This window comes from Eutrigla gurnardus, assembly GCF_963514095.1.
Source record: "Eutrigla gurnardus genome assembly, chromosome: 21".
Classification (NCBI taxonomy): domain Eukaryota; kingdom Metazoa; phylum Chordata; class Actinopteri; order Perciformes; family Triglidae; genus Eutrigla; species Eutrigla gurnardus.
Window position 1 is genome coordinate 3415372 of NC_139932.1, and position 25521 is coordinate 3440892.

General features: G+C 43.7%; 1 protein-coding gene across 3 annotated transcripts in view; it reads right to left on the reverse strand.

Annotated features, from left to right (window-relative positions):
* LOC311031906 (uncharacterized protein) overlaps positions 1-25521 on the reverse strand; it is an 86317-nt gene that overhangs the window by 30265 nt on the left and 30531 nt on the right. Inside the window, exons 1-7 of one of the 3 annotated variants that reach the window (XM_084038473.1) lie at positions 18673-18796; positions 17205-17327; positions 11108-11230; positions 9935-10001; positions 9561-9783; positions 3916-5716; positions 2940-3113 (exon numbers count right to left, since the gene is read on the reverse strand). In XM_084038473.1, the coding sequence (XP_083894599.1) occupies positions 2940-3113; positions 3916-5716; positions 9561-9783; positions 9935-10001; positions 11108-11230; positions 17205-17326 (2510 nt within the window). In that variant the 5' untranslated portion in view covers position 17327; positions 18673-18796. Of the gene's footprint in view, positions 1-2939; positions 3114-3915; positions 5717-9560; positions 9784-9934; positions 10002-11107; positions 11231-17204; positions 17328-18672; positions 18797-25521 lie in introns of those variants that run through there. The other 2 variants (XM_084038472.1, XM_084038474.1) reach the window with 2 other exon arrangements.

The following is a 25521-nucleotide window of genomic DNA, read 5'->3' on the forward strand; positions in this document are numbered from 1 at the left end:
ATAAATCTGCACATAAGGGAGCTGATGTGTGCGGTCTCCTCTTCTTGCTTTTCCAGTCATTTTTGTTCTCATCTTTTCTTGAATGTTTAAACTCCTCAACCCCATTTAACATGTCAACATTTGTATCAGTACCAGCACTTTGTAAGAAATTGGTCAGTAATTGATGTCATATTTTGTTTCTCAGAATTCACCAACTTGATGCATTACAATTACATTATTAAAAATCTTCTGTAGGGGGGGCATGCCCCCGGTCCCCCCCTAGAGGATCGCAAGCCCACCCACCATAGTCGCCAAAAATCCTGTGGGAAACACTGCAAACCCATTTGTAATTGGGACAAAAAACGTAAAGTTAGAGGCAATTAAGGACCACGAGTGCTAAAAAAACAAACACTTGCACACACTTTCATGTGTATTCTGTACAAGTTCAAGAACCATTCTTATGCATTTTCTGAGTCGTTCACCTTTATTTTAGGCATAAATTATTTTGGCTGGTAAAAATCCACTGTGGCAGGTGGATTTCAAAGTCCACCTGCCACAGTGGCTGGTGGCCAAAAAAGTTAACTTCAGGCCCTGTTTGGGATGATTTGTGTTTAGTCACGACACTCACGCTAGATGCACCAGAAAGGAGGCGGGGCTTATCTCAATGTAGAAATGAACCGGGTTTCATCCATCATGGCTAAAATAACCACTATTTCTGCTTTGACGTTGTTGTGAAGTTGCAGATACGCCAGCCTGTCAGAGTTCATTCATAAACGCCAACTGGATTTATAAAACTATTACCATCGAACGGCAAGGAAAAGAGAAACAAGAAGTTTGGTTTTGACAAGAGTTGTGGTTTCTTGAGTGATTTTATCTTTTGCTGGCAAGTCGTTACCAGCAGAAAGTTTTTCATCAGTCATGTAATCAGACTAGTAGGAAAAGTGTCTTTTTAGGAATAAGAGCAAAGAACTGAATATTTGGTGCATGTAAACATATCATTGAAAGCTTAAAGGGATAGTTCGGAATTTTGGACATAAGACCTATTTTCCAAGTCAGCCGGTGTGTTTGAGACGTCTGGAGACGTTTTCAAGAAATTTCATTCAGTTCTTCTAGTTGCAGAGTTCGCTTGTGCTATGGCTAGCGCAAGTCTATAGTTCTAGGTAGCATGGCATTAAAAACACTCATACCTTCTCTTCTCTACCGAACCTCCGTGTCCTCTGAGTGCTGTGTCAACTCTCTCACACCATAAGGTTGCATCTACCTTTAACAAAGCTAAGAAAACCAAAATCATGTTCTTTAACCATAATCTCACGACCACCCTACCTCCATTTAAGGCATTGGATAGCACCGTCATAGAGGCTGTAGACAAATATAAATATCTGGGCATCTGGCTAGATAAGGATCTAAACTTCAAACATCACATCTCCTACTTAACAATAAAGCTCAAATTCTTAGTGAGCTTCTTATACAGATCCAAATCGTGCTTTTCTACTGTTGCCCGTAAGCGTTTAGTCACCAGTTTGTTTCTATCACAGCTTGACTTTGGGGATACCATCTATAGATTTGCCTGCCCATCCACCCTAGCCAAACTGGATCCCATTTACCATGCTGCCTTGAGGTACATAACAGGTTCTGCTTACAGGACTCACCATTGCACTTTATACAAACTCGCTGGTTTTCTCCCCCTTAACACCTGGAGGTTACAGCACTGGTATATTCTTATATATAAGGCTATTTTAGGCAAACTGCCTCCATACCTCTGCTCAAAGTTTACTGCTGTTCAAATTACACATGATCTTAGAGCTAATAACTGGTTGCGATTCAAGGTTCCCTTAATGAGGACAGAGTTAGGGATAAGGGCCCTCTCCTACTTTGGGCCTTGGTCTTGGAATGACCTGCAAGTCAAGATGAGGATGAGAACTCTCATCCCTCTTTCTGGCTTTAAAAAATGTCTCTCTGAACATTTCATCACCAGTTGTTCCTGTGACTCTTAGCTTTCAAATTGTATTGCACTTTTGGGGTCTCTTTTATTGTATAAATTATCATTATTTCTTTGCTACCTTGCTCTTGCTATGTATTTTCTTGCCTGTTTGGTCTGATTGTTTTGTAATGCTTCCTGACCAGGACATCCTTGGAAAAGAGCTTGTCAAATCTCAATGGATCCTTTCCTGGATAAATAAAGGTTAAAAAAAAAAATCGCCTAGCACTTATAATAGTTTGTTTACCTGCTGTCATTGCTACAGACGCAGAGTAGCCTGCAGTGCTAGTTTCTTCAATCTCACAGAAATGGACACTTTTGGAGAATATATTGAAACTTTTGAAGACTCTGATGAGGAGTTTTTTCCACCCAAACCCAACTGTACCTGTACGAGCCTGAATATACAGAGGAAGAATTGCGCGAGGTCCAGGTTCATGGTGCGTAATTGTGGGTTCGCGGAGCCGTGTGCTGCCCGGTGTTTGAGTGAGCTCCAAGGACTTTTCAGACAGCCTTGGGGGCGTAAGTGCCGACAAATCGGCGATGTTCAGGTGTCTATTTACCAGCTGGATTCCGAGCAGCGCGTCTTAGAGTTTTGAGTCCAACGGAGCAAAGTAAAATTCCGCTGCTGCTGAGAAACTAGTCCCTCAAAAAATGGATGATTCATGCGATGCAAGGTTAGTTTTGTTTCAAATATTATTCTATCAACACAGATATGTACATCGACAGTCTAGTGTTTTAATTGATTTGCCTCGGGTGCACTGTGGAGTCGGTATGAGTGTTTTTAATGCCATGCTAGCTAGAACGATTGACTTGTGCTAGCCATAGCACAAGCGAACTCGGCAACTAGAAGAACTGAGTGAAATTTCTTGAAAACGTCTCCAGACGTCTCGAACACACCGGCTGACTTGGAAAATAGGTCTTATGTCCAACATTCTGAACTATCCCTTTAATAGGTAAACTTCTCAAAGTCGCTGATTCTGACCTGAGAGTTTCCAGTCGACAGTGTGGACTCTTCAGGACAGCAGACAGCAGCTTCACTCCTGAATCCTGCAGGTCGTTGGTACTCAGGTCCAGGTCTCTTAGACTGGAGGACTGGGAGCTGAGAACTGAGGACAGAACTTCACAGCTTCTCTCTGAGATGTTACAGCCACTGAGTCTGAAGAGGAATCAGAAATGTGTGATGAAACAATAACAAACAACTGTTTGTCACTTTGGAATTATGAGGTTCTAACTGACATTTTTGTTATTCTGTAACAACTAAGTAAAATGATGTGAGGTGTTTTATTTAGGAAACAAAAAGGTTCCATTTCCAAAGGCAAACCATTTTGGTCAAATGCACACAGAGAGATAATCCAATTCTGGTCCTTTGTTGGCTAGTATTAGCTGCTAGACTAACATGAGGAAGCTAGCACAAGCTAGTTTCACATGTTAAAGAAGTATGAGAAAGCTAGCACAAGCTAGTTTCACATGTTAAAGAAGTATGAGAAAGCTCTTTGTTTTCCTTGACAATCAGTTTCTTTTCATGTTTTACTAGAAATAATGTTTTTGGTTCAAGGTGAGGTATTTCAACTTGTGCGAATGAAGCGTATTCAAGTTGTACGTGTTGTGTTATTTGTGCTGCCCATTGCAAATTGACCCCTATTTACGCCTTTGCATTGACTTTGTAGGCAATTAGGCTGCTTGACAAATTCACTTTGTGTTTGTTGTGAGCAGCATTGGTTTAAGAAGGTCCTATTCGCATTAGACCCATTTCCAAGAAGAAGAAAAAAACATTACATTTGTTAGGATTCAGATATTGTACATTTAGGGTTTATGTGTGCTTTTATGTATGAAAAATACTTGTTCCACATATAACTTTGGAAAAAGTTTGGAAAACCAATTAAATCGTTCAGAATGCAGATATAACCTTGTAATTCCATGGTGGTTCATTGTATTTTGAATACAAAAAGTATATTTACAGAGCTTTGCTGGAGGCTTGGACCACTGGCAGCAGCCTCAGAAGAACATCCTCTGAAGCAGAGTATTTCTTCAGGTCAAACACGTCCAGATGTTTTTCTGACGACAGTAAGATGAAGACCAGAGCTGACCAATGAGAAGGAGACAGTTTATCGTAGGAGAGATGTCCTGAAGTCAGGGACTGTTGGATCTCCTCCACCAGAGAATGATCATTCAGTTCATTCAGACAGTGGAACAGATTGATGCTTCTCTCTGGAGACAGATCCTCATCAAGCTTCTCCTTGATGTACTGGACTGTTTCCTGATTGGTCTGTGTACTACTTCCTGTTTGTGTCAGCAGACCTCGTAGGTGTTTCTGATTGGTCTCTAGTGACAGACCCAGAAGGAAACGGAGGAACAAGTCCAGGTGTCCATTTGGACTCTGTAAGGCCTTGTCCACAGCTCTATGGTGCAGATGTGTTAGTTTAGGTTTGTGTCTGAAGACGTAAGACCACCAGGAGATTATTTGTTCTTCTGCCATCAGATTGACACCAGACTTGATGAAGGTCAGATGGACATGAAGAGCAGCCAGAAACTCCTGAACACTCAGATGGACGAAGCAGAACACCTGGTCCTGGTACAGTCCTCTCTCCCCTCTGAAGACCTGTGTGAACACTCCTGAGTACACTGAGGCTGCTTTGATATCGATGCCACACTCTTTCAGGTCGGGTTCATAGAAGATCAGGTTTCCTTTCTGCAGCTGCTCGAAAGCCAGTTTTCCCAGAGACTCAATCATCTTCCTGTTCTGTGGACTCCAGTGTTGATCCGTCTCAGCTCCTCCATCATACTTGACGTTCAGTTTGGACTGAACCACCAGGAAGTGGATGTACATGTCGGTCAGGGTCTTGGGCAGCTTCCCTCTTTCCCTGTTCTTCAACACGTCCTCCAGAACTGTAGCAGTGATCCAGCAGAAGACCGGGATGTGGCACATGATGTGGAGGCTCCGTGAAGTCTTGATGTGGGCGATGACCCTGTTGGCCTGCTCCTCATCTCTTAACCTCTTCCTGAAGTACTCCTCCTTCTGTGGGTCAGTGAACCCTCTGACCTCTGTCACCATGTCAACACACCCAGGAGGGATCTGATTGGCTGCTGCAGGTCTTGTGGTTATCCAGAGATGAGCAGAGGGAAGCAGTTTCCCCCTGATGAGGTTTGTCAGCAGCACTTCGACTGAGGTGGTCTCTGTAACATCAGTCAGGATCTCGTTGTTGTGGAAGTCCAGAGGAAGTCGACACTCGTCTAGACCGTCAAAGATGAACGCAACCTGGAACTCTTCAAACCTGCAGATTCCTGCTTCTTTGGTTCCAGGGAAGAAGTGATGAACGAGTTCCACCAAGCTGAACTTCTTCTCTTTCAGCAGGTTCAGCTCTCTGAAAGTGAATGGAAACGTGAACTGTATGTCCTGGTTGGCTTTGTCTTCAGCCCAGTCCAGAGTGAACTTCTGTGTTAACACTGTTTTCCCGATGCCAGCTACTCCCTTTGTCATCACTGTTCTGATTGGTTCATCCCTTCCAGGTGAGCCTTTAAAGATGTCTTCTTGTCTGATGGTTGTTTCTGGTCTGTCTTGTTTCCTGGATGTTGTTTCAATCTGTCTGACCTCATGTTCCTCATTGACCTCTGCAGTCCCTCCCTCTGTGACGTGGAGCTCCGTGTAGACCTGATTCAGGAGGGTTGGGTTTCCAGCTTTAGTGATGCCCTCAAACAAACACTGGAACTTCTTCTTGAGGTTAGACTTGAGTTTACGTTGGTACACTGCCCCAACAGTTCCTGAATAAACAACAAATGAACGCAGTTAGTGGATTCTACAAACCCTTTAACAGTCTAGGAACAAGCCATGTATTAGAGCCATATCCCTATAGTCCTCATTAGCAGTGACTTCATGAGCTTCTTTCATGATTAAATCAGAACTATTGGAAACAAAATCTATCAGTTGCACCTGATGAAGCCAACAGAAATAAAATAAAATACATAATTTACAAGACAAACAGAAGTGGAAGGATATAACCCTTTGAAATGCAGCTGCAAAGCTCAGTGAGTCAGTGGAGTGCCAGAATAGAAAGAAAGAGCCTCTCTCTTTGAATCGTCTTAATTTTGGGGTTTTGGGTTGACAGGAACATATTGGAAAACTGACTATAAACTATCAGCTTTTTAAGGCAACAAAAGATGGAAACACGATGGCTGTGGTCAAAATGTCAAAACCCGCCACGGCAAAACCAGCAACAAGACGGGTGGGACGAATTCGCGTAAACGACGAAATAAGCTTTCTTTTTCAAAATGAGTGATTTTCGTTTTTTTGCAGAATATGCAAGTTGAGATCATGAAGAAGCCACGCCATATTTCAATTAACAGTATTGGTTGCCGTAAAAGTATACATTGTAGTTTCGGAAAAAATCTGCAGTTGTCTGTGGCTCTGCAGGGGCGGCAATGCAGGTCATTTCCATACTGATTACCGTTGGCCATTCACGCGCTGTTGTTATTTTTTCGGCCAATCACGTTAGAAGCGAAACACATGGCTACCTTTACAGCGCCCGTGTCGGACGCAGCAGAGTTGGAGCGGAAGATATCAGACGCTATATCTACGTTACATTTCAACGGGATAAAGACAGCGAAATGGAGGAAATCCGTAACTTTGACTGCAAATGCTACGGAAGAAGAAAGTAGAACTCTCTCCTTGGAAGACAGTCATGGAGCGACAAACTTTCTCAAGAACTTATGTACAGCATACGGATTCTTTAGCGGCCGAAAGAGAGCAAACGGACATACAGTAGTTACGTCGTAGATGACTGCATCCACCAAAAAGCCGCAGATGAAAAGAAAGTGCGCCCAGACCTCTTATTTCATCGGAGCCAAGGAAGTCTGCAGGAATACTTTTCAGTTTCTTATGGGGTGAGTTTCCGTTAACATCCAAGTTATCTACTTTGCTTAGCTATCTAAGCTAGCTCAGTACTGTCGTTTTAAAAGTATATGCACATCGAAACTAAGCTGTAATGGGAGGTTTTTGGCTCGTAATGTTGGCATCTGATTTAACAGTCATGTGCCAAGGGGCCCGATGACACTGCTTGAATTGACTGTGATGCTAATACTTTAGCAACTAGCCTACCTGAGGACAAAAGGCTAGCTACTTAGACGGTGCCTGCAGGCTAACAGATATCAGATATCACTGAGTGACATCTGTAGGGGGGGCTTATCTTAATGAGATGCAAATGAGCATCATTGTGATTCCTTTCTGGCCAGGTGAGGGGAGGTGAGGTGAGATTTGCAAATCTTTCAGGCCAGTTTTCTGCATAAACGGTTTACAGAGAAGATTTCCATTTGTTAGACATTGGAAAGCTTAGAAACTACACTTTCAGAATCTGTGAATAACTCAAAATGCCCAGAGGCCGACTTGTTCCTGGTTTTGCTGTGGCTGGTCACATTTCTGCAGGAAAGAAGTTTTACTAAAACTCCAAAACGAAAACGTCATGAGGGGAAGGAAAGATGAGAAGGAGAACTCATTATGATTTAGGTCAAGATGACCGCAGTGCTCAGAGAACCTGATTGGCCTTTCACTAAGCTAGGCCATTATAATGAGACAGCTGATGATTGACAGCTGATGATTGGCAGCTGATGATTGGCAGCTAATGAGTGAAGTGGGCCAGCAGCTGGTTCAGGTCCAGCAGCTCCTCCTTCCTTTTACTGTTCCAATCAACTCTGCTACCAGTAAACCAACAGACCAACACTGTTCATTCACACATGGAATATCAATTAAACTGTTCAATATCAACGTTCACTTTGTGCAATAATGTGAATTTAACCGATCAGGTCTATGTTTACATGTTGATTATTTATTATTGGCCTGATGCTATAACTGATGCTTCTTGTTAATGAACTAATTCTCCCATTTACTGCTGGAACACTGTAAATGTCCCGCTGTGGGACAAATAAAGGATTATCTTATCTTCAATGAGGACAGCTCACTAATATTATTTCATTTCCAAGGTCAAACTGACATTAAAAAAGGAGTGTAAGAGTTTATATGATAAATTAAGTTATGAATAGTTTGAGTTATGAAGAAGGTGTTGGATCTATTTCTCTCCTTTTTGGTCATACAACATGTATTAATGTTAGTTATGAATGTTATAAGAATTAGTTTTTGACAGTTTGCTGAATTTTTCATTTTAGTATCTTTTTGGGTATTTTTGAAATAAATTCATGTAAATTACATTAAATTGTCATCACTGTCCACTCACACTTCTCAACACAATTCCAATAAGTCCAATTGTGTTAAATATGCAAGATCGGCATATCATGTTTTCTGAGTTATGCGTCACTAAAAATGTAAATGTTGCTGTTGCTAGGAATTGTGGGTCGGCATTGTCTATGGCCTTTGGTAAAGGAAGGTGTTTCCTAAAGGAGACATGAAAGGAAGAATTGAAGCACTTTTCCTTAACATTTAGAGTTTGCACCAGCTCTTGTCATGGCTGACACTCAGATCCTTCAGGTCCTTTATTCCGTTAGGAACCTTCCTCAGAGAAAAAGACTTTTCCACCGCAGCCACAGAGTCTCCATCTTTCTCAGCTCAGTTTCCTGTCCCACTATAGAGGCACTGACCTCTGGTGGCGTCTGCTGGTCACTACAACACATCACAATACAGCATCATATGTCCCGTTTAGACAGCCTTTTCGTTGCGGGAGTATTCTGCCGTTATCCCGCCCTGTCGCTATTTTCGTCGGTCTAAAAGCTCGCCGAGGCGGAAACGCGTGACAGAATATTACGCCTCTGAGACCCAACGGAGGTCATCACATCAGAGGCGAGATGAGTCAATACGGCATTTTATCTAAACACTCCGAGCTGCCGAGGCGGAAAAGACGCCGGTAGTTGCTCGTACGAGGCCGCCGTTATACGCATCGACATGTTTATGATGCAGCAAATTTTGCTTTTGGTTGAAGAGTCGTGTAAATATGCAAGACGAGCAAAAGTTCACCTTTCTTAGTTGTTTTGATGCATCGAGCTATTCAAATTTCGGACGCTCATTGAATATGTCACATGACCGACGAGTCCATAGACGAGATGCCGGCTGTGCAGTCGGACGTCTCACCAACGTCTCAACGCGGGGGTTCTATCTAAACGCACACACCGTTACGCCGCAAACAAATTTCTATCCAAACACAACGGTTTGCGGTATATTTTGACTCACTGTCTGTCTAAAAGAAGACAGTATTGATGACAGTGTTGAAAATAGTACCGTTGGGATTTCTAAATATCCTGGTATACCGTAATCCTCCACGCTGAGGCGCCACCATTAAAAACACCAACAGAACATGGAGGTGTCCTCGTAGAAGCCCGTTTTAAATACATCTGTGTTTTTATCGACCAACCATTTAGTTCCTACGAGCTGAAAGTCACCAGTTAACACAGTCACTGGGTGAAGTGAAACACCTGTTTCTCTGAAACGGTCGTGATCCTGTTTGAACTCTGTAGAACTTGAGTGTTGGAATATCTATTCTGACATCCGAACATGTAACAAACATTGAAGTTGTGTGCAGCCTATTAAGAGTTTGGAAATATGAAGTTCTTCATATTGAATCGTTCTCTTCTTTCCACCATGTTAAATCTGTTAAAATCCTCTTACTGATCTGCAGACAGTCAGCCAGCTCCTCCTGCTTCATTCTCCTCAGGAAGTGCACTGTGATCTTCTGAAAAGCCTCTCTGCTTCTCCTCCTTTGCTCTTTGTCCTCACCGTCCAACAAGTCCTCTTCCTCACTCTCCAAGCATTCTGGGTAATCTGGACTCAGGACCTTCTGGATCTTCTTCAGCTCGTTCTTCACAAAAGTGCAGATGTTCTCTTCCAGCAGCTGGAACAGAAGGATAAACTGTACATGAACTCTAAAGAACACAACATGGGGTTCATGTGTGGGTCTGAGCAGCATGGAGACAAACCAGTTCAGCATTGAATCTGTAGTCGATGTGGTTAATAGTGAAAGGTGAGCTTGTACATGTACTCACCATAAATATGGAGTCCGGGTCTGTTTGATGCTGCCGGGTAAATGAAACCTCTGAGATCTGCTGAACTCTGTGGAGAAAACCAAGTTTAAAGAGTGACTAAAGCACAGACTGTAGATCAGAAGTGGACGTTGTCATGGCGACATCACCCGTTGGTTTATGGACTACGGTTTTAAATCCTCGAGTTCTGATGAACACAAGCGGCAGAGCGGCACCTCGCAGCAACCTTACTGGATCCATCTGGATTCTGGTCTGTTGGACTCTAAATGGACCTGTCAATCAGCAGGTAAGCCCTGCCCCCTAAAGCATCCCCTGCTTTCTGGTCTGTTGGACTCTAAATAGACCTGTCAATCGGCAGGTAAGCCCCGCCCCCTAAAGCATCCCCTGCTTTCTGGTCTGGTCTAAATACCAGATTCATGGGTTTTCAGAGTTCTAAAACAGTGATTTGGAGGTAAGCACTACTCTTCAAAGACCTTTCAGGACTCAAATCTGCACACAGTTTACTGAAGGAGTTCTCTAACGATAACAACATGACAAGCTGACACACATCCTCTTCATGGATCCTGGGTGCAGATGGGCTCGGGGGTGTTGGTTTCTCAAACCTGCAGGAAAACTCATTCAGGTCTTGGGCCAGATGGTGTAACTGGTGAATTATACTTGAAATGGCTGCGGTTGGTCCTTGTGTGAGTCTTTCTAACACAGACTTGACAGATTGTGTCTCTGGTTGCTGCGTGCTTGCCTTGAACTGTGCGTTAATGGATGATTAAAGTTAAAAAAATATCAAAGTTCCAACGTTGCCTTTGCTTCCCATGAAAACCTGAACCCTGGCCTGATCCAGGACCTGATATGTATCCATTTCTCCCTTCGTACCTGTTCCTGGACTTTGACCGGTTGCCTGTTCCTGATTTCTCTGGATTTTTTTACCTGTTTGGACCAAACCGGTCTCCCAATGCATCAAGTACCCAGTTTGGTCAGACCTACTTGGAGTCTGATGCTGATGAACTGAGTTTTCAAGTAGCTCCAATGTGAACCCAGCTTAGCTTAGTTTATATTAGCTCATCTTCTATGGTATTAGTTGTCATGTTAGCTAAGTTAGCTTCTCTCTGACTCTTAACTTTTCTCTGGCTGGTCTAGACCTGATTCATCCTCTAAGGAGAGTTCAGGTTCAGTTCTTACCTTCCATAAGCTGCTTGTTCAGTTTTAAATTCAATAGGTTGATCCATAGACCAGTCACTCTTCATGGAGACACAGCTGGGTCCAGGTCCAGGTCCAGGGGTGTCTGGTCTCTGCTGCTGCATCCTGATACAATAAATACACAATCAGATTCTCACTAGTTGAGCTTCATGAATCAGTTTGCTCTGTTTATCATTATATTGATGAGTCATGTTCTGAGAGTTGATGCTAGTGTCAGTGTCCATACTATAAATGGATCTGGCTCACATGAGACAACGTTGTGGATATGTGAACACCAATCTTCGTGCTGCACTCAGTTTTGCTAGCATAATGTTAGCTTTATGGTTTGTAGCTGAGCAGATTAAAAATATCTATAATAATATATATATAAAGTTTCATACTTTACTACTCTTCAACCTCCCTTGAGTGAGAGGATGATGGTGCTCGAGTTTGGTGTCTGTTGGTTTGGAGTACTTTTGTCCTTAGCTTTGCTTAGCTTAGTGTAGTCTGGTTAACCTTGCGGAGGTGGAAAGACTGGAGGCACTGCGCCAGATAATTGGCCCAAGCAGTTGGAATCATTTATTTTAAATATGCCAGTCAGGAGAAGAAAAAAAATTATGGAATGAAATAAACAAAAAAACTCCAAAACCATTTCTCAATTAACACTTAAACTTAGACTTCAAAATCTAAATAACTTCAATAATCAAAACTCAAAAATAAAAATTCTGAACAATCCTTTGTTCAAGGTCTAGATGCTGACTTGTTCACCTCAGACCCCTCTCTGCCCTAGACCTGTTTAGACCAAACCTATATCACCTATGGCCTGACCCATTACCATCCAAAAGTCAATTATCCCTACAAACATTTCTGTTTTAAATATCACGAAACAAAGTCAACACATCATCCCCCACATATTTCCCTGCCTTACATCTTTATACAAAATTTCTATCCCCCTTAAATATTCCCCTAACACACCAAAGCCGAAAACACCCCTCTCATCCCACACACTTGAACCCCGCACATCTCTGACATCACACCGCCCAAAGTTCCTCCTGACTTTACATCGGGTCCTTTCACTGCAGAGTGAGTGTTCCACAATCTTTGTACATGTCTTGGAAATGTTTGTACCTTGTTTCCTCAATGTCTTTTCCGTAACGTTGTATTTTATGTTTGTGTTTCAGGTGGCGTCCTGAAGGTGTTGGAATGTCATGTTCACGTGTGCTAATATAATAAAAGTTTGTTTGCGAGTCAGTCCCGTTCGGCTCAGCTACGCCAGTGGTAGCGGCCAGCCGCACCGTTACACTTCCCCCCTCCCGTACAGACGATGCCTGTCATCCCGGGGAAGGAGAAAACTCTTCCTATCACTCCTTCCCCCCCTCTTCTTGGATGTGCGAAAGGAAATCCGCCACTCTGTTTGATGCCCCAGGCCGGTATGTCCCGCTGAAGCTGTATGGTTGGAGAGACAGGTACCACCTGGTGACCCTGGAGTTAGTGTCACGCATCCTCTCCAGCCACTGAAGCGCTCTGTGGTCTGCACCAGCTGGAACGGTCTCCCCAGCAGATAATATCTCAGGGAGTCAAGGGCCCACTTAATCGCCACACACTCCAGCTCCACAGCCGAGTACCGCCTCTCCCTCGGGGGCAGCTTTCGGCTAATGAATGCCACAGGCCTCCGGAACCCGTCCACCTCCTGAAGCAGGACAGCACCGAGCCTGACCCCGGAGGCGTCTGTCTGGACAATGAAAGGCCTGTCAAAGTCTGGGCTCAGCAGGACCGAGTCGCCGCAGACTGCCCGCTTCAGGTCCTGGAAGGCCAACTCGCACTGCTCCGTCTAGACCACTCTGTTTGGTGCTGCCGCCCTGGTGAGATCCGAAAGGGGAGATGACCTCTCCGAAAAGTTAGAAATAAACCTTTGGTACCACCCCTCTAGCCCCAAAAAGGATCTCACCTTCTTTTTGTGGTTGGGGGTGTGCAGCTGCGAATGGAGTCCACTTTTTCCACCTGTGGTCGGATCACCCCATCACCAATCACATACCCCAGGTAGCTTACTTCTCTCTTCCCCAGTGCACACTTCTTCGGATTTATCGTCAGCCCAGCTCCCTGGATACGCTCAAAGATGCGCCTAGGGTGGTACAGATGATCTCGCCAGGTGTTGCTGTATATAACCACATCATCCAGGTATGCTGCAGCAAACTCGTTGACTCCCGCCAGTATGGTGTCCATGAGCCTCTGAAAACTGGCTGGCGCCCCCTGTAGGCTGATTTGCATTACCCGAAAGTGGTAGAGGCCAAACGGGGTCCGGAAAGCTGTGATCTCCTTTGCCCACTCCCTCAGTGGCACTTGCCAATAGCCCCGGGGAAAGATCGATCGTCGAGATGTACTTCGCTTTCCCCAGGCGTTCCAACAGATCGGGGCATTGGGTAGGGGTCCATTTTGCTGAGGGCATTGACTTTCTGGTAGTCTATGCAGAATCTGATGGTGCCATCTTGCTTTGGCACCAACATCACTGGGCTACACCAGTCACTGGAGGAAGGCTCCACGACTCCCAGCGATAGCATGACATCCAGCTCTTCCTTCAGAAAGGTGCCAGAAAGGTTGGTGGGTGCAAACCCACCAACCTTTCTGGCACCCTGTAGCTCTTCCGCTGAGGGGACGCGTCTGGTTGCAGGATGATGTCGTGCTTCACAGCCGTCGTCTTCCCTGGTGTGTCCTTTACTTGATCCTGCTGGCCTTCATTGAGGTGGGAAAGGTTCACTGTCTGTGAGGTGGTCTTGACTGGGAAGAACTGCTCCTCTTCCTCCGTCACTTCCCGGACAAAGGGTGTCTCCACTTGGCCTCTGGAATGAAACTCTATCAAGAGATTAACATGAAAAGTCTGTTTCTTCTTACAGAGAAGCTCTGGCATGTGGACCTCATAGGCATGTGGACCTCATAGGTGACCTCTCCTGTTCTCCTGGGCCCAGTATTTCAAAACTTGTAAACCGGATCAGAATAATCCGGATAATGAAATCCTCCTTTTCTCAGTCATGGATCAAGGTGATCCTGCTGACTTTATCTGAGTATTTCAAAACACTGGCCGGGTGGATCACCGTGATCCCGACCTGGCTGGATACGGATTACCAAATCTCAAGTCTCCGACTCCGGATCTGAAACATGGCGGACTACTTCACGGAAGAAGCAGCTGGGAGCACGACTTTCACGTCAAAAAATGTAAGTTTACCGTCGTCTAATGTTTAGCGGTTTAAGGACCATATGAACGCCAACCAACATATCGTGCTAGCTAACTATATGAATTGTCACGACTTAAAACCAGGCTGTAGCGATCTCTAATTGAGCCGCGGCCGTGCTAACGGCTCCATTGACTTGCGTGTTAAGCAACTAGCGGGCTAGCGGTAGCTGGCTTTGTTTATGAATTTTGCGGTCCATGGTTTGATTTTCAAGGTAATTAATCTGATGTACATTATACCATAACTGTTTAAACTAACATCAACCTGCTCGGAGTTTATTAGCATAACGTCATTGGCAACACAGCAGACTTAAAATAGGCTACATGTAAAAAACTAAAATAGGCTACATGTGAACAGACCCGACTGCTACAGTGCTTTGGAAACCTAAAATTACACTGTGTATGTGTGTTGTGTATGAACTATGCAGTTCATTCAGAAGTGTTGTGGATTCCAAATGAAGACAAAGATATTACTCATACTCCTTCCCTTTCTTCTACTTTCAGAGCCCACTCAGCTATTAAGGACAGGGTCTGTATGAGTGCTGGAAATCCTTGGAAATGCTTCAATTGCAGTGATAAGTTGTTGGATTTTGAATAAAGTGCTGGAAAGTGTTTGAAATTGTAGCTGCATTATTTTCATGTATTATAGCTTGATCAGTGACAATATTAGATACATTTTTCCATCCTAATTTGTCTCTCTTTATGTAGAAGGCTCTCACTAAACATAATTGTGGTAATTCAAAGCAAAATAGCATCTGATTTGGTTAAGTAAAATAATCAGTTTGTACACAAACACTTACTGAAATACATTGCTGCATGTCTTTCTTTTGTTATAATTGATTCAAGTTTGTTTGGACCCTGCATTCCTGTCTTTGTCTGAATAAATGTATGTTGTGTGTTTTGGTACATATGTTAAAATGTTTGACACTAGAATTTGAGAAATAGTATTGCATTTGTCACTCTTATTTATAGCAGTTTCAGGAAATATAGCCACACACTTTTGCTACACCTTAAATGTTCTTAAATTACTCCAATTTTTTTCAAGTAATGCACTGACAATTTAGATTAAGTGTAATGGACATCTTGAGTAACAATATCTAGGAGAAGTGGAGCTGAGACATGCCAATCCAAGTCAAATCCACCTCTGAGGTGGGATCCAAATGATCCTGAAATGTTGGTATCAAGTTGATCCTGATCTCTGCCTTAAGTTTTATCCTGATCTTCAGGATCAGGATTCTCTGGATCTGTGTTGAAATACCCAGTTTTCAGATCAGATCACGATTTAATCCAATCCGACCAGGATAATCCAGTCAGATTACTTTTAAAATACTGGACCCTGGTGATTTCATAGGGGCCATGCCACTTAGCCAGCAGTTTGTTATCATCTGTGGGTAGTAGAGGCAACACCTTCTGGCCAGGCATGAAGGTCCTCTCTCTGGCTTTCCCATCATACCAGGTTTTCTGTCTTTTCTGTGCCATCTCCATGTTCTGATGTGCCAGAGCAGACATTTCTTCCAGTCGGTTCCTCATCTGGATGACGTACAGCGCCACATTCCAGTTCTCTTCTTTGGGCCCCTCCCAGAGCTCCTTCAACAGGTCTAATGGCCCTCTCACTTGCCGGCCATAAAGAAGCTCAAAGGGGGAGAACCCTGTGGAGGCCTGTGGCACCTCCCTGTACGCAAACAGGAGGTACGGCAGCCACTCGTCCCAATCGTTTCTGGTCTGCGAGACAAAGCGACAGCATGGTTTTGAGGGTACGGTTAAACCGTTCCACTAACCTGTCTGTCTGGGGGTGATAAGGCATGGTCTTGATGCCTTTAATGCCTAACAGACTGTACACTTGCTTCAGAAGTAGGGACAGAAAATTATTGCCCTGATCTGTCACTATCTCTCTTGGCACCCCCACCCGTGAAAACAGCTGCACTAAGCAATCGGCCACCTGTCTTGCCTTGATATTCTTGAGGGGAAATGCTTCAGGGTATCGAGTAGCATAGTCACACAATACTAAGATATAGCGGTACCCCCCCTTTACTTCCCTCTAGTGGGCCAACTATGTCCATCCCAATACGTGAAAAGGGTGTTTCAATGATTGGAAGAGAATGTAGGTGTGCATGTTGGACTGCTCTTCTTGAGGTAAGCCGACTCTCTGAACATGTAAGAACAAAATTGGTTGAACATATTGGGCCAACTAAACCAGCTCCCTATTCTGGCAAGTGTTTTGTGTTTTCCTAGATGTCCTGACCATGGGATAGAATGGGCCAGGGTCATTACTCTCTCTCTGATAGGGCCGGGCACCACTAAGTTCTCCTCCTCTCCTTTCACCTGGTACAGGATATCATTCCTAAGAATGAACACCTCTTCACCCCCTGTTGCCTTCTGAAACCATGACTCCAGGGACTTATCCTGTCTCTGCAACTCAACAATGTTTGTGGGTATGTCAATCTGCAATGCCATGCTTGGTTGCGGCCAACCTTGCTTCTCCTGACCAACTTCAACTGTAATTTTGTTACACTTACACTTAGCTATTAGCCTCACCACTTCTCTTCTTTGTCATTAGCCTTCATGTTAGCCAAGTTAGCTTCTCTCTAACTCTTAACGTCTTTTCTTTCAGAAGGTTTTCTCCTCACTGTCTCTTTAAGATATGATTGAATATTCATTATATTGTAGTTTAATCCCAGTTTAAAACGATTTAATTGGTCCTTTCTATGAGAGTTTCAGTGAAACACGACACTGTCTCTCTCTCTCTCACATCATCGTGGCTCAGAAGACCTAACAGGTTGCAGGATTCAGGGCGGGTGGACTCTGAGTTACTGTTTAAGGGGGCTGGTCTAGATCTGATTCATCCGCTAAGGAGAGTTCAGGTTCAGTTGTTACCTTCCATCAGCAGCTTGTTCAGTTTTAAAATGAATAGGGTGATCCATAGACCAGTCACTCTTCATGGACACACAGCTCGGTCCAGGTCCAGGTCCAGGGGAGTCTGGTATCTGCTGCTGCATCCTGATACAATACATTTAGATTTAAGATTATCACTAGTTAAGCTTCATGAATCCGATAGAGAGAGCGAGAGAACAGAACATTGTCTACCAGCATGAGTTAACTGGGCTAGTTGGCAGGCTAATGTTGCTAGCTCTAGAGCTAGCTAAGTATGTGCTAGTTATCTAGACACAACAGTGTTTAGACCAGGACTGACTGTATTTGCCATGAAGCCCTGTCTGACATCTGCAGGTAGTTTCTCCTTCCTGGTTTGATTCAGGAAGTCCCTGATGACCCAAAGCATGCTGTCCCACATTAGCATCAGATTTGAGAAAGTGGGATGACTAGAGAACGACAAACGAAAACACATTTCCAACAACTCGATGCATGTTTTTTTGCTTGAATGAATCACAAACATGATTAGATAATTATTTATGACTGATTGATATCCTCAACATTCATTTTGTCAGAATCCTATATGTCCCTTCTGATCGACATTAGCCCTGTCTCTTTTCTGTGACCCCGCCCCCTTGAAGCTGCGTCATTTCAGTCACATGATGTCCACGATAAACCTAGTAAACGTCCTGATGACTATATTTGGTTAGAACAGGTAATAAAGGGACTGGAGATCAGGCGTGTCCCACATGAGCCAAATTTTCTAGATGTGAGTCAAAGGCACAAACGGCTGGTGAACTCGATAACTTCACAGCTATGCAGTCAATGGCATAAACAAACAAACAAGAAACAGGACAAGAAGAGCTCGTCTTTGTTCCTAAATCACATTTCACCAGAGATGGAAGTAACAAAGTACAAATACGTGGTTACTGTACTTAAGTAGAGGTTTTCAGGTATCTGTACTTTACTTGAGTATTTATGTTTCTGACAACGATGTACTTTTCCTCCCGACATGTTAAAACTAATATTTGTACTTTCTACTCATCACATTTATAAAACAGGCTTGTGACTTTAGTTTTAATACATTTGAGGGGAATTAACGGTTATTTATTTTCTTCTTAATTTGACAAGAGTTTCAGTTGATCTTGTCAACAAACAGCCAGTAGAATTGTCCTTCATAGTGATACTTTTTACTTTCTAATGTCAGAGCCAGTACTTTTACACTTTGACTTGAGTGAAGAATTAGAACCATTACTTCTACTTTCACCAGAGTATTTTTGAACACAAGTATGCGTACTTCTACTTGAGTACAGGACGTGTGTACTTCATGGTATATCCACACACATCCAGTCAGCCAGCGTTACACAACACAGGTGAGGTAAACCAGCACCAACGTGAACCGCATCACGGATCCACCACACAAGCAGCCCACATATCAGTCATCACAAGTTACCATCGGCTGTCGTCAGCTTACCTCAGGCCGCCGTCGACAGGTGATCACAGACAGCAAGGGCTTCAGTCTTCACATGAATATATGAGGCTGGTTCCAGATGAGACGCGCCTCGTTTGGGAAGTAGATGTGATCAGCATGTGATCAGAGAAACGCTGCAGTCTAACCACACAAACAGCTACTTCCTGTTCCATGTGAACTTTGACTTCTCATGTGCATAACACAAACACAGCTCACTCACCACAATTGTCCAATAACAATAATCAACAATAATAAATAACATATCAACCCATATCCGATGACAAATATCAAAATATGAATCAACTAATATTAGCATGATAAACATCATATGCATTAATCAAAATACAAATATATATAATATATATATATATATATATATATATATATATATATATATATATATATAATTCATAATTTTTCATGTCAAACATTATGCACCATATTCAAATCCTACCAAAAAGCCTATGCAAAAGGTGCATTTAGTCTTTCTCCGCAATAGGAAACTACAGCTCCCATAATGCCCCGCGGCAAACCAGGAAGTACAGCACCCACGTCAAATAGCGGTCCCTGTGATTCACTTAATCAAACATTCATAAAGCTAAAGAAAACAAGCATGGATAGACACGGATGGGACAGCAGCGTTATATGTCCAAATGTTAGCTTTATGTCCCACAGCTTCATCATTTCGTTAACTTTTAACTTTGGTTCTCAGTATCTAAATTGCTTGGATCTACCGGAGCATAGCGTTATCACGTTCTCTTTAACGTACAACACAAGGGAGTGGACGAAAACAGTGCAACGATACAGCATAGCGATAGCAGACAACGTGAAGTGTACAACATGAAAGCAGACAAGAAAACAAGAAATTACGACAGCTTACCAAGTGGCTGCATATGTTGTGACCTATAACTATTTGGGAATTTTTGTAATTATGCATACTAAAATGAGCTGAAATAGATTTAATCTGTTTCAAGCAGAAGATACTATTTACTTTATTGTATGTTGACATAGGTAATATACTAAATCCTATTTGGATTAATGTTTCTTAGTAGAGGTCAGGGTTCAGTATAGACGGGAGTGATATTCTTCTGAGAAGAATAGAGTCACGTGGTGCTTATGTTGTTGACTGATGTTCGTGCCAGTCTTGTTGGTGTAAAACGGATGATACTGAGAATTGAGGCGAATAAAAGTTGCCAAAGAGAAGAGACGGAGTCATGTCTGCTTAAGGGTGCAACATAAAACTGGTGTTTCCGCCCGGTCGTCATCGTTTTTTTCACCCCAACGAAAGAGAAGCCACGAACTCCCGAGCAAATGGCAAGTGCTAACATTAGCTGCTAACCAAGCCTACTGAAGGTCAATACTGCAGTTCTACAAACTAAACGGTGAAGGTAAACGTTTTCTATCATGTCGGAAGTGCAAGAAATGTCCGCGGAATGGGAAAGCCTTGTAGCACCGGAACTGCATGTGTGGCAGAGCAGGTTGATCATTATTTTTTATTTATTTATTTTTTTTGTATTTGGGGTGTACTACCTTAGGGTGGCTTCCCCCCCCTCCTATTTCCTGCTCACTGTGTGTCACCTCATCCTCCTCTACCTTGATTACGGGGCGGCGCCCGGAAAATTAGATCATTTGATTCAGGTGCGCGTACTCCTTCCTCTTCTCAGTAGACTTGGCGTCTGCAGCGTGGCTCGGGCTAGCGTGGCTGTGGCAGCGTTCAGGCAGCAGTGAGGCAACGGGCCAGTTTGGTGGCTTTTTCATACCTTCGGGTAAGTTTCCGAACAGTGTTGGTTATTGTTGTAGCTTACTATGGTGGCTGACGCGTTCTCTGCTTGCAGCAGAGTCTGCCTGTCTTCCGTCTGGAGGTTGAGTGAGGGGAGAGTTGCCTCGGCATTGTTTGTGTGTGCGCAGCGTCCATGCGCCGCAAAGCGTTTGCTTCCTTGGTTAAATCGAGCTCGTCTCCATTTCACATTGTCAGGTATGTTTCCTGGTTGCATTGTACGGCGCATTCTTTATGTAGCAGCATGGCTGAAATATTATTGACTTGGCAGTGGTGTTTTGCTGTCCGAAGTCGGAGGTGGAGGAGCGTGGCCTTGAAGCTGGCTCTTTGCATGGCATTCAGTTCCTACGGTAGGCTGTCTCATTTGTTTTGTGCTTGGTCCAGCTGCCTTTAAATATGACTTTGCTATCTCTGATTGCTGTTAACAGTTAAAGCTGCATCGTTGTGGTGTGTTCCTCCTGTGCCGGAGCCCTGAAGCCTCCACGTCCCGCCAGCTGATTATCTGATGCGGGCCTCCTACTGCTGTTCTGTCTGGGTTATTTTGTTTGTTCATTATTTTTCAAAGTTTCTTTTGCCATTTAGTGTTTAAATGTTTTGGTTTATTTTATTTTCCAAACCGATCGAACGATGGGTTCAAGGGTGTGTGTGTGTTTGTATGAGTGAGATTTAAAACCCTGTGTGTGTGTGTGTGTATATTGTGTGTAGGTTCCCCATCTTTTATTGCCTGGCCTAACAGTTGTCTCTCTCTCTTGGACAGGTGCTGGTGGTGCCACTGGTGCGAGAGACTGGCTAATTCCGGTGGTGGCGGTTCCCCTCACTTTCCTGTACAGTAGTGCACTTTGTGGTGAACAATTTGTGTGGTTTTCACATGTGGTGTAGCATAAGGACCCTTCCCCTCTCCTTCAGCAAGTCATCTCTGCCCGGTGAGCCCCCAGCCCTGCACCTAGCACTTTATCGACAACTTAACCAACGCTTTAAAGCGGCCCTATTTTAGATGGTGTAATATTAATTGTCTTGTTTATTGATTTTAGTGGGAACCTGTATTGCTTTTGTTTTACTAAGGAAAAGAACAACAATATTTAATAATAAAACTTATATTTTTTTGGAATCACGTCTGAGTCAGTGTCTGTTAAACCTGTGTCCTTTGGTATTATAGAAGCTTAGCTATATATTTAGAATTCCTGGGGGTGAGATTCCCCTAGGTGGCGTTGTTGGGTCCTTATCCAAAATTTTCCCTCGTAGCATTGTCACACATGTATTATGTGAAGCACATAGACTTACCGTGAATGAGAAGGATGAAGATGTACCTCGCAAGTTGAGGAGGCTTATTCTGCAGCATATAGAATCAGAAGATGTGATGTCAAGAGAAGATGCAGGGATGAGTCTTTTACTGCAACTAAATTATGAAATTGACGAACTAATAGGGGAACCTATGGATGATGAGGAGGAACCTCCGCCTAAAAAAGAGAACGAGCTCCACCCTGTGGACAAAGATGAAATTGCCCCTGATAAATCAAAAGCCCCTGTAGCCAGTAAGAATATATCTCATGTGCATCCGCTGTAAAGGAGAGATTTGAAAATAATTGGACAAATTGGAGAACCAAATCAAAAGGATAAACTAACCCTCACTAGTTTGGAAAGACAAATTCAAAGGGCACTGACAAAAGGATACGATGAGTGAGAAGTCGTAGAAGCTTTCATTCAAGACACAGCCCCAGGAACCAAACTGAAGAGTTATCTTGAAAGCAAAGTGGAGTTGACATTGCAAGCTCTCAGGCAAATTTCACAGACACATTACGTGAAAAAGGATGCTACGGAGCTGTACCACTCCCTCACACGCACAGTTCAGGAGCCTAAAGAAACGCCCATACAGCTTTTTATGAGAGCAATGGAACTTGTGCCCAAACAAACAAAGAACAAACATGGCGAGCCAAACAAACGTGATACACTGATGGAGAAAGTTGATCATGGTAACAAAAACATATGTGAAGCTATCCAGTATCTCACCACTAAAATTGCAAGCTTGCAGCGGACCCCTCCATCTCAACAGAGGAGAGTGAGTGAAGAGCCAGATAGAAAATACAGAGCACAGTGTAAGACTACATGGACAGTGTCAGAAATGTTGACAGTCCAATCATGATGGAAAGTGTGGTCACTGTTACAAATGTGGCAGCACAGAACACTGGGCATCGGGTTGTCGAAAGAAAAATGTCTCAGCCAGCACAAGCAAAATTGAAATTATTCACCATCCTGCTGAAAACATAGAGAAAATAGATCCGTTTACCAAACAACGGCAAGCAGCAAAGCTGGTAGGGAAGAGATGCCTAGTTCGAGCCTCCCTAGGGGGAATTGACACTACCATACTGTGGGACACTGGTTCACAGGTATCAATAGTGGGAACGACCTGGAAAAGGAATTACCTACCAGATGTCGAGGTGAGACCAGTGGCTCAGCTGCTTGAAGACGGATCATTGGAGCTCTCAGCTGCAAATGGAACCGACATCCCATATGAGGGATGGATGGAAATTGAAGTGACTTTGTCCAAAGACGCTGTGGCTGGAATGAGTGACAAACCTGTGGTAGTGCCGGTCCTGGTTGCCAGCCATGACTTTGATCGTCCAATCATTGGCTTTAATGTAATTGAAGAACTAGCCCTGACAAATTACACACATGAAGACGGCAGGCCTTCTGGTCACATGGTAAAGAGACTGTGCTCAGCACTTGAGGTGGGACACAAAACCACCAGAGCTGTCTTATCTGTCCTGAAAAAGCAAACGCCTGGTAGCCAACCCCACTTAGCCAGAGTAGGCAGACAGCCTGTGACCATCCCAAAGAACAAAATGGTGGCGGTGCAGTGTGGGCGGCTAAACAAAAACGTGTTGAGCACGTCACACCTAGTGCTGGAGCCATACCAGGAGTCGCCATGGCCAACAGGCCTCGCCATCAGAGAACAGTTAATTAAGCTACCTCCAGAAGATAATGGAAAAATTCAATTGACTGTAGAAAATATAACAGATAATAACATTTTGCTTTGCAGTCGCACTACACTTGGCCTGTTGTACAGTGTTGACGCCATCTACCCACTGCAGTCCAAGGCCTCTGAGGACCAGATGCCACAGGCATCAGACCGCAGGGTTGGTCCACCAGCGCAACAGACAAGTGGAGAGACACAAGGTGAGCGCTGGGACCCGCCCGTGGACCTCAGCCACCTGTCAGAAGGACAACAGCAGCAGGCAAAAGCAAATGCTCAGGGAAGATTGTGATGTTTTTGCTAAGGATGACTGGGATACAGGGTGCATTAAAGACTTGGAGATGGACATACAGTTAACAGACAATGTGGCAGTCCAGAGAACATACAATGCCATACCTAAACATCTCCATCAAGAAGTGAAAACACATATACATGACATACTCCATCGAGGCATGATCCAGAAATCCTGTTCTTCGTACTCCTCACCTGTAGTATGCGTTAGGAGCCTGTGCGTCATCCAATTCCAAGGATACAGGAGATTCTTGAAAACCTGGGGGGTAACTCCTGGTTCACCGTGTTAGACCAAGGGAACGCCTATCACCAGGGCTTTGTAAGCGAGAAAAGCAGGCCCTGCACCACATTCATAATGCCATGGGGACTGTATGAATGGGTAAGGATCCCATTTGGGCTTACTAAATCGCCCGCTTCTTTTCTGAGGTTTGCTACGTGGGGCTTGTAATCTCTGCAGAAGGATACAAGATGAATCCCAAAGAGGTGGAAGCAGTTCAAGCACTGAAGCATGAGACACCAACCACTGTGCGAGAGGTGAGAAAACAGATGGGATTTCTCAGCTTTTCCAGATTCTACATACCAGACTTCTCTAGGACAGCCAAACCTCTCCATGAACTATTAGCAAAGCCCAAATCTGAGGTGGAGCAAAGCCAAAAGAAGTTAGCTTTAAACCTGCTCAATTGTCACCTTCTCATCCAGTTCAGTCGACTGCACTCCACAAGGAGATAGTGAACAGAATTGTAGAACAGCTGACAAACCCACCAGTCATGGCATATCCTGACTTGGAGAAACCCTTTGTGCTTCATGTGGATGCCTCAGAAGAGGGCCTAGGTGCAGTGTTGTACCAGCATTAAGACAGCACTCTCAGAGTGATAGCATATGGCTCAAGAACTTTGACAGCACCTAAACAGAATTACAGATTACATTCGGGCAAATTAGAATTCCTGGTGCTGAAATGGGCCATAACAGAGCGCTTTTGTGACTACTGGACAGGGCTGCCAACTCTCACGCATTGGCTGTGAGACACACGTATTTGATTGGTTTCACACTCTCTCACGCCACAACCCTGGTTTCTCACGCTGAAGTTTCCATCCAGCAACAAAACAGATCTATCGTGTTATCTGTTTTCTCGGAGCATCAGCGTCTTCTCTACATGATAAGTGTTTGTCACCGCGCCTCAGCCGAAAGAGAAGAAAAAACACGTCGTCAGAAATGAACTGATTCACAACTGAAAGTGAAACTTAAATAGCGGTGAGTGGATCTACACATGCGCAGGTGAAAGTCCTTGTGGGGATTTGAAAAAGTGGGTGGTATGTTGTGACTCCTCCATAAATGATTGAACATACACTTACATATTTTATGCACATTTGTCTGTGAATCACAGGGGATTAGGACTACTAGAATTTTTCTTCAAAACATTTCTCATATTTTCTTATTGATTTATTGCATTTTTAGTCATCAACCACATGATTACACACCATTTGATGGAAAGAATGCTCATTTTAAGACACAGCATTAAGAAAAAATAAAACAGAAAACACGGAACTTGGGAAAAAATAAACACAGAATCTGGAAAAAATCTAGAAAAAATAATGACATAGTTCATAGGGGGTGGAGCTCGGATCTCGCCCTGTTCAGCCTACTCTTTGGTTGGAACCTACTGTCTATGGTCAGAATTTAATTCAATCTTATTTATAGTGTCATATCACAACAGAAGTCATCTTAGGACACTTAACACATTGAGCAGGACTAGAATACGCTCATGATGTTCAGAGTCAATATATTTTCAAAGTCCCAACATCACCCAGGGGCA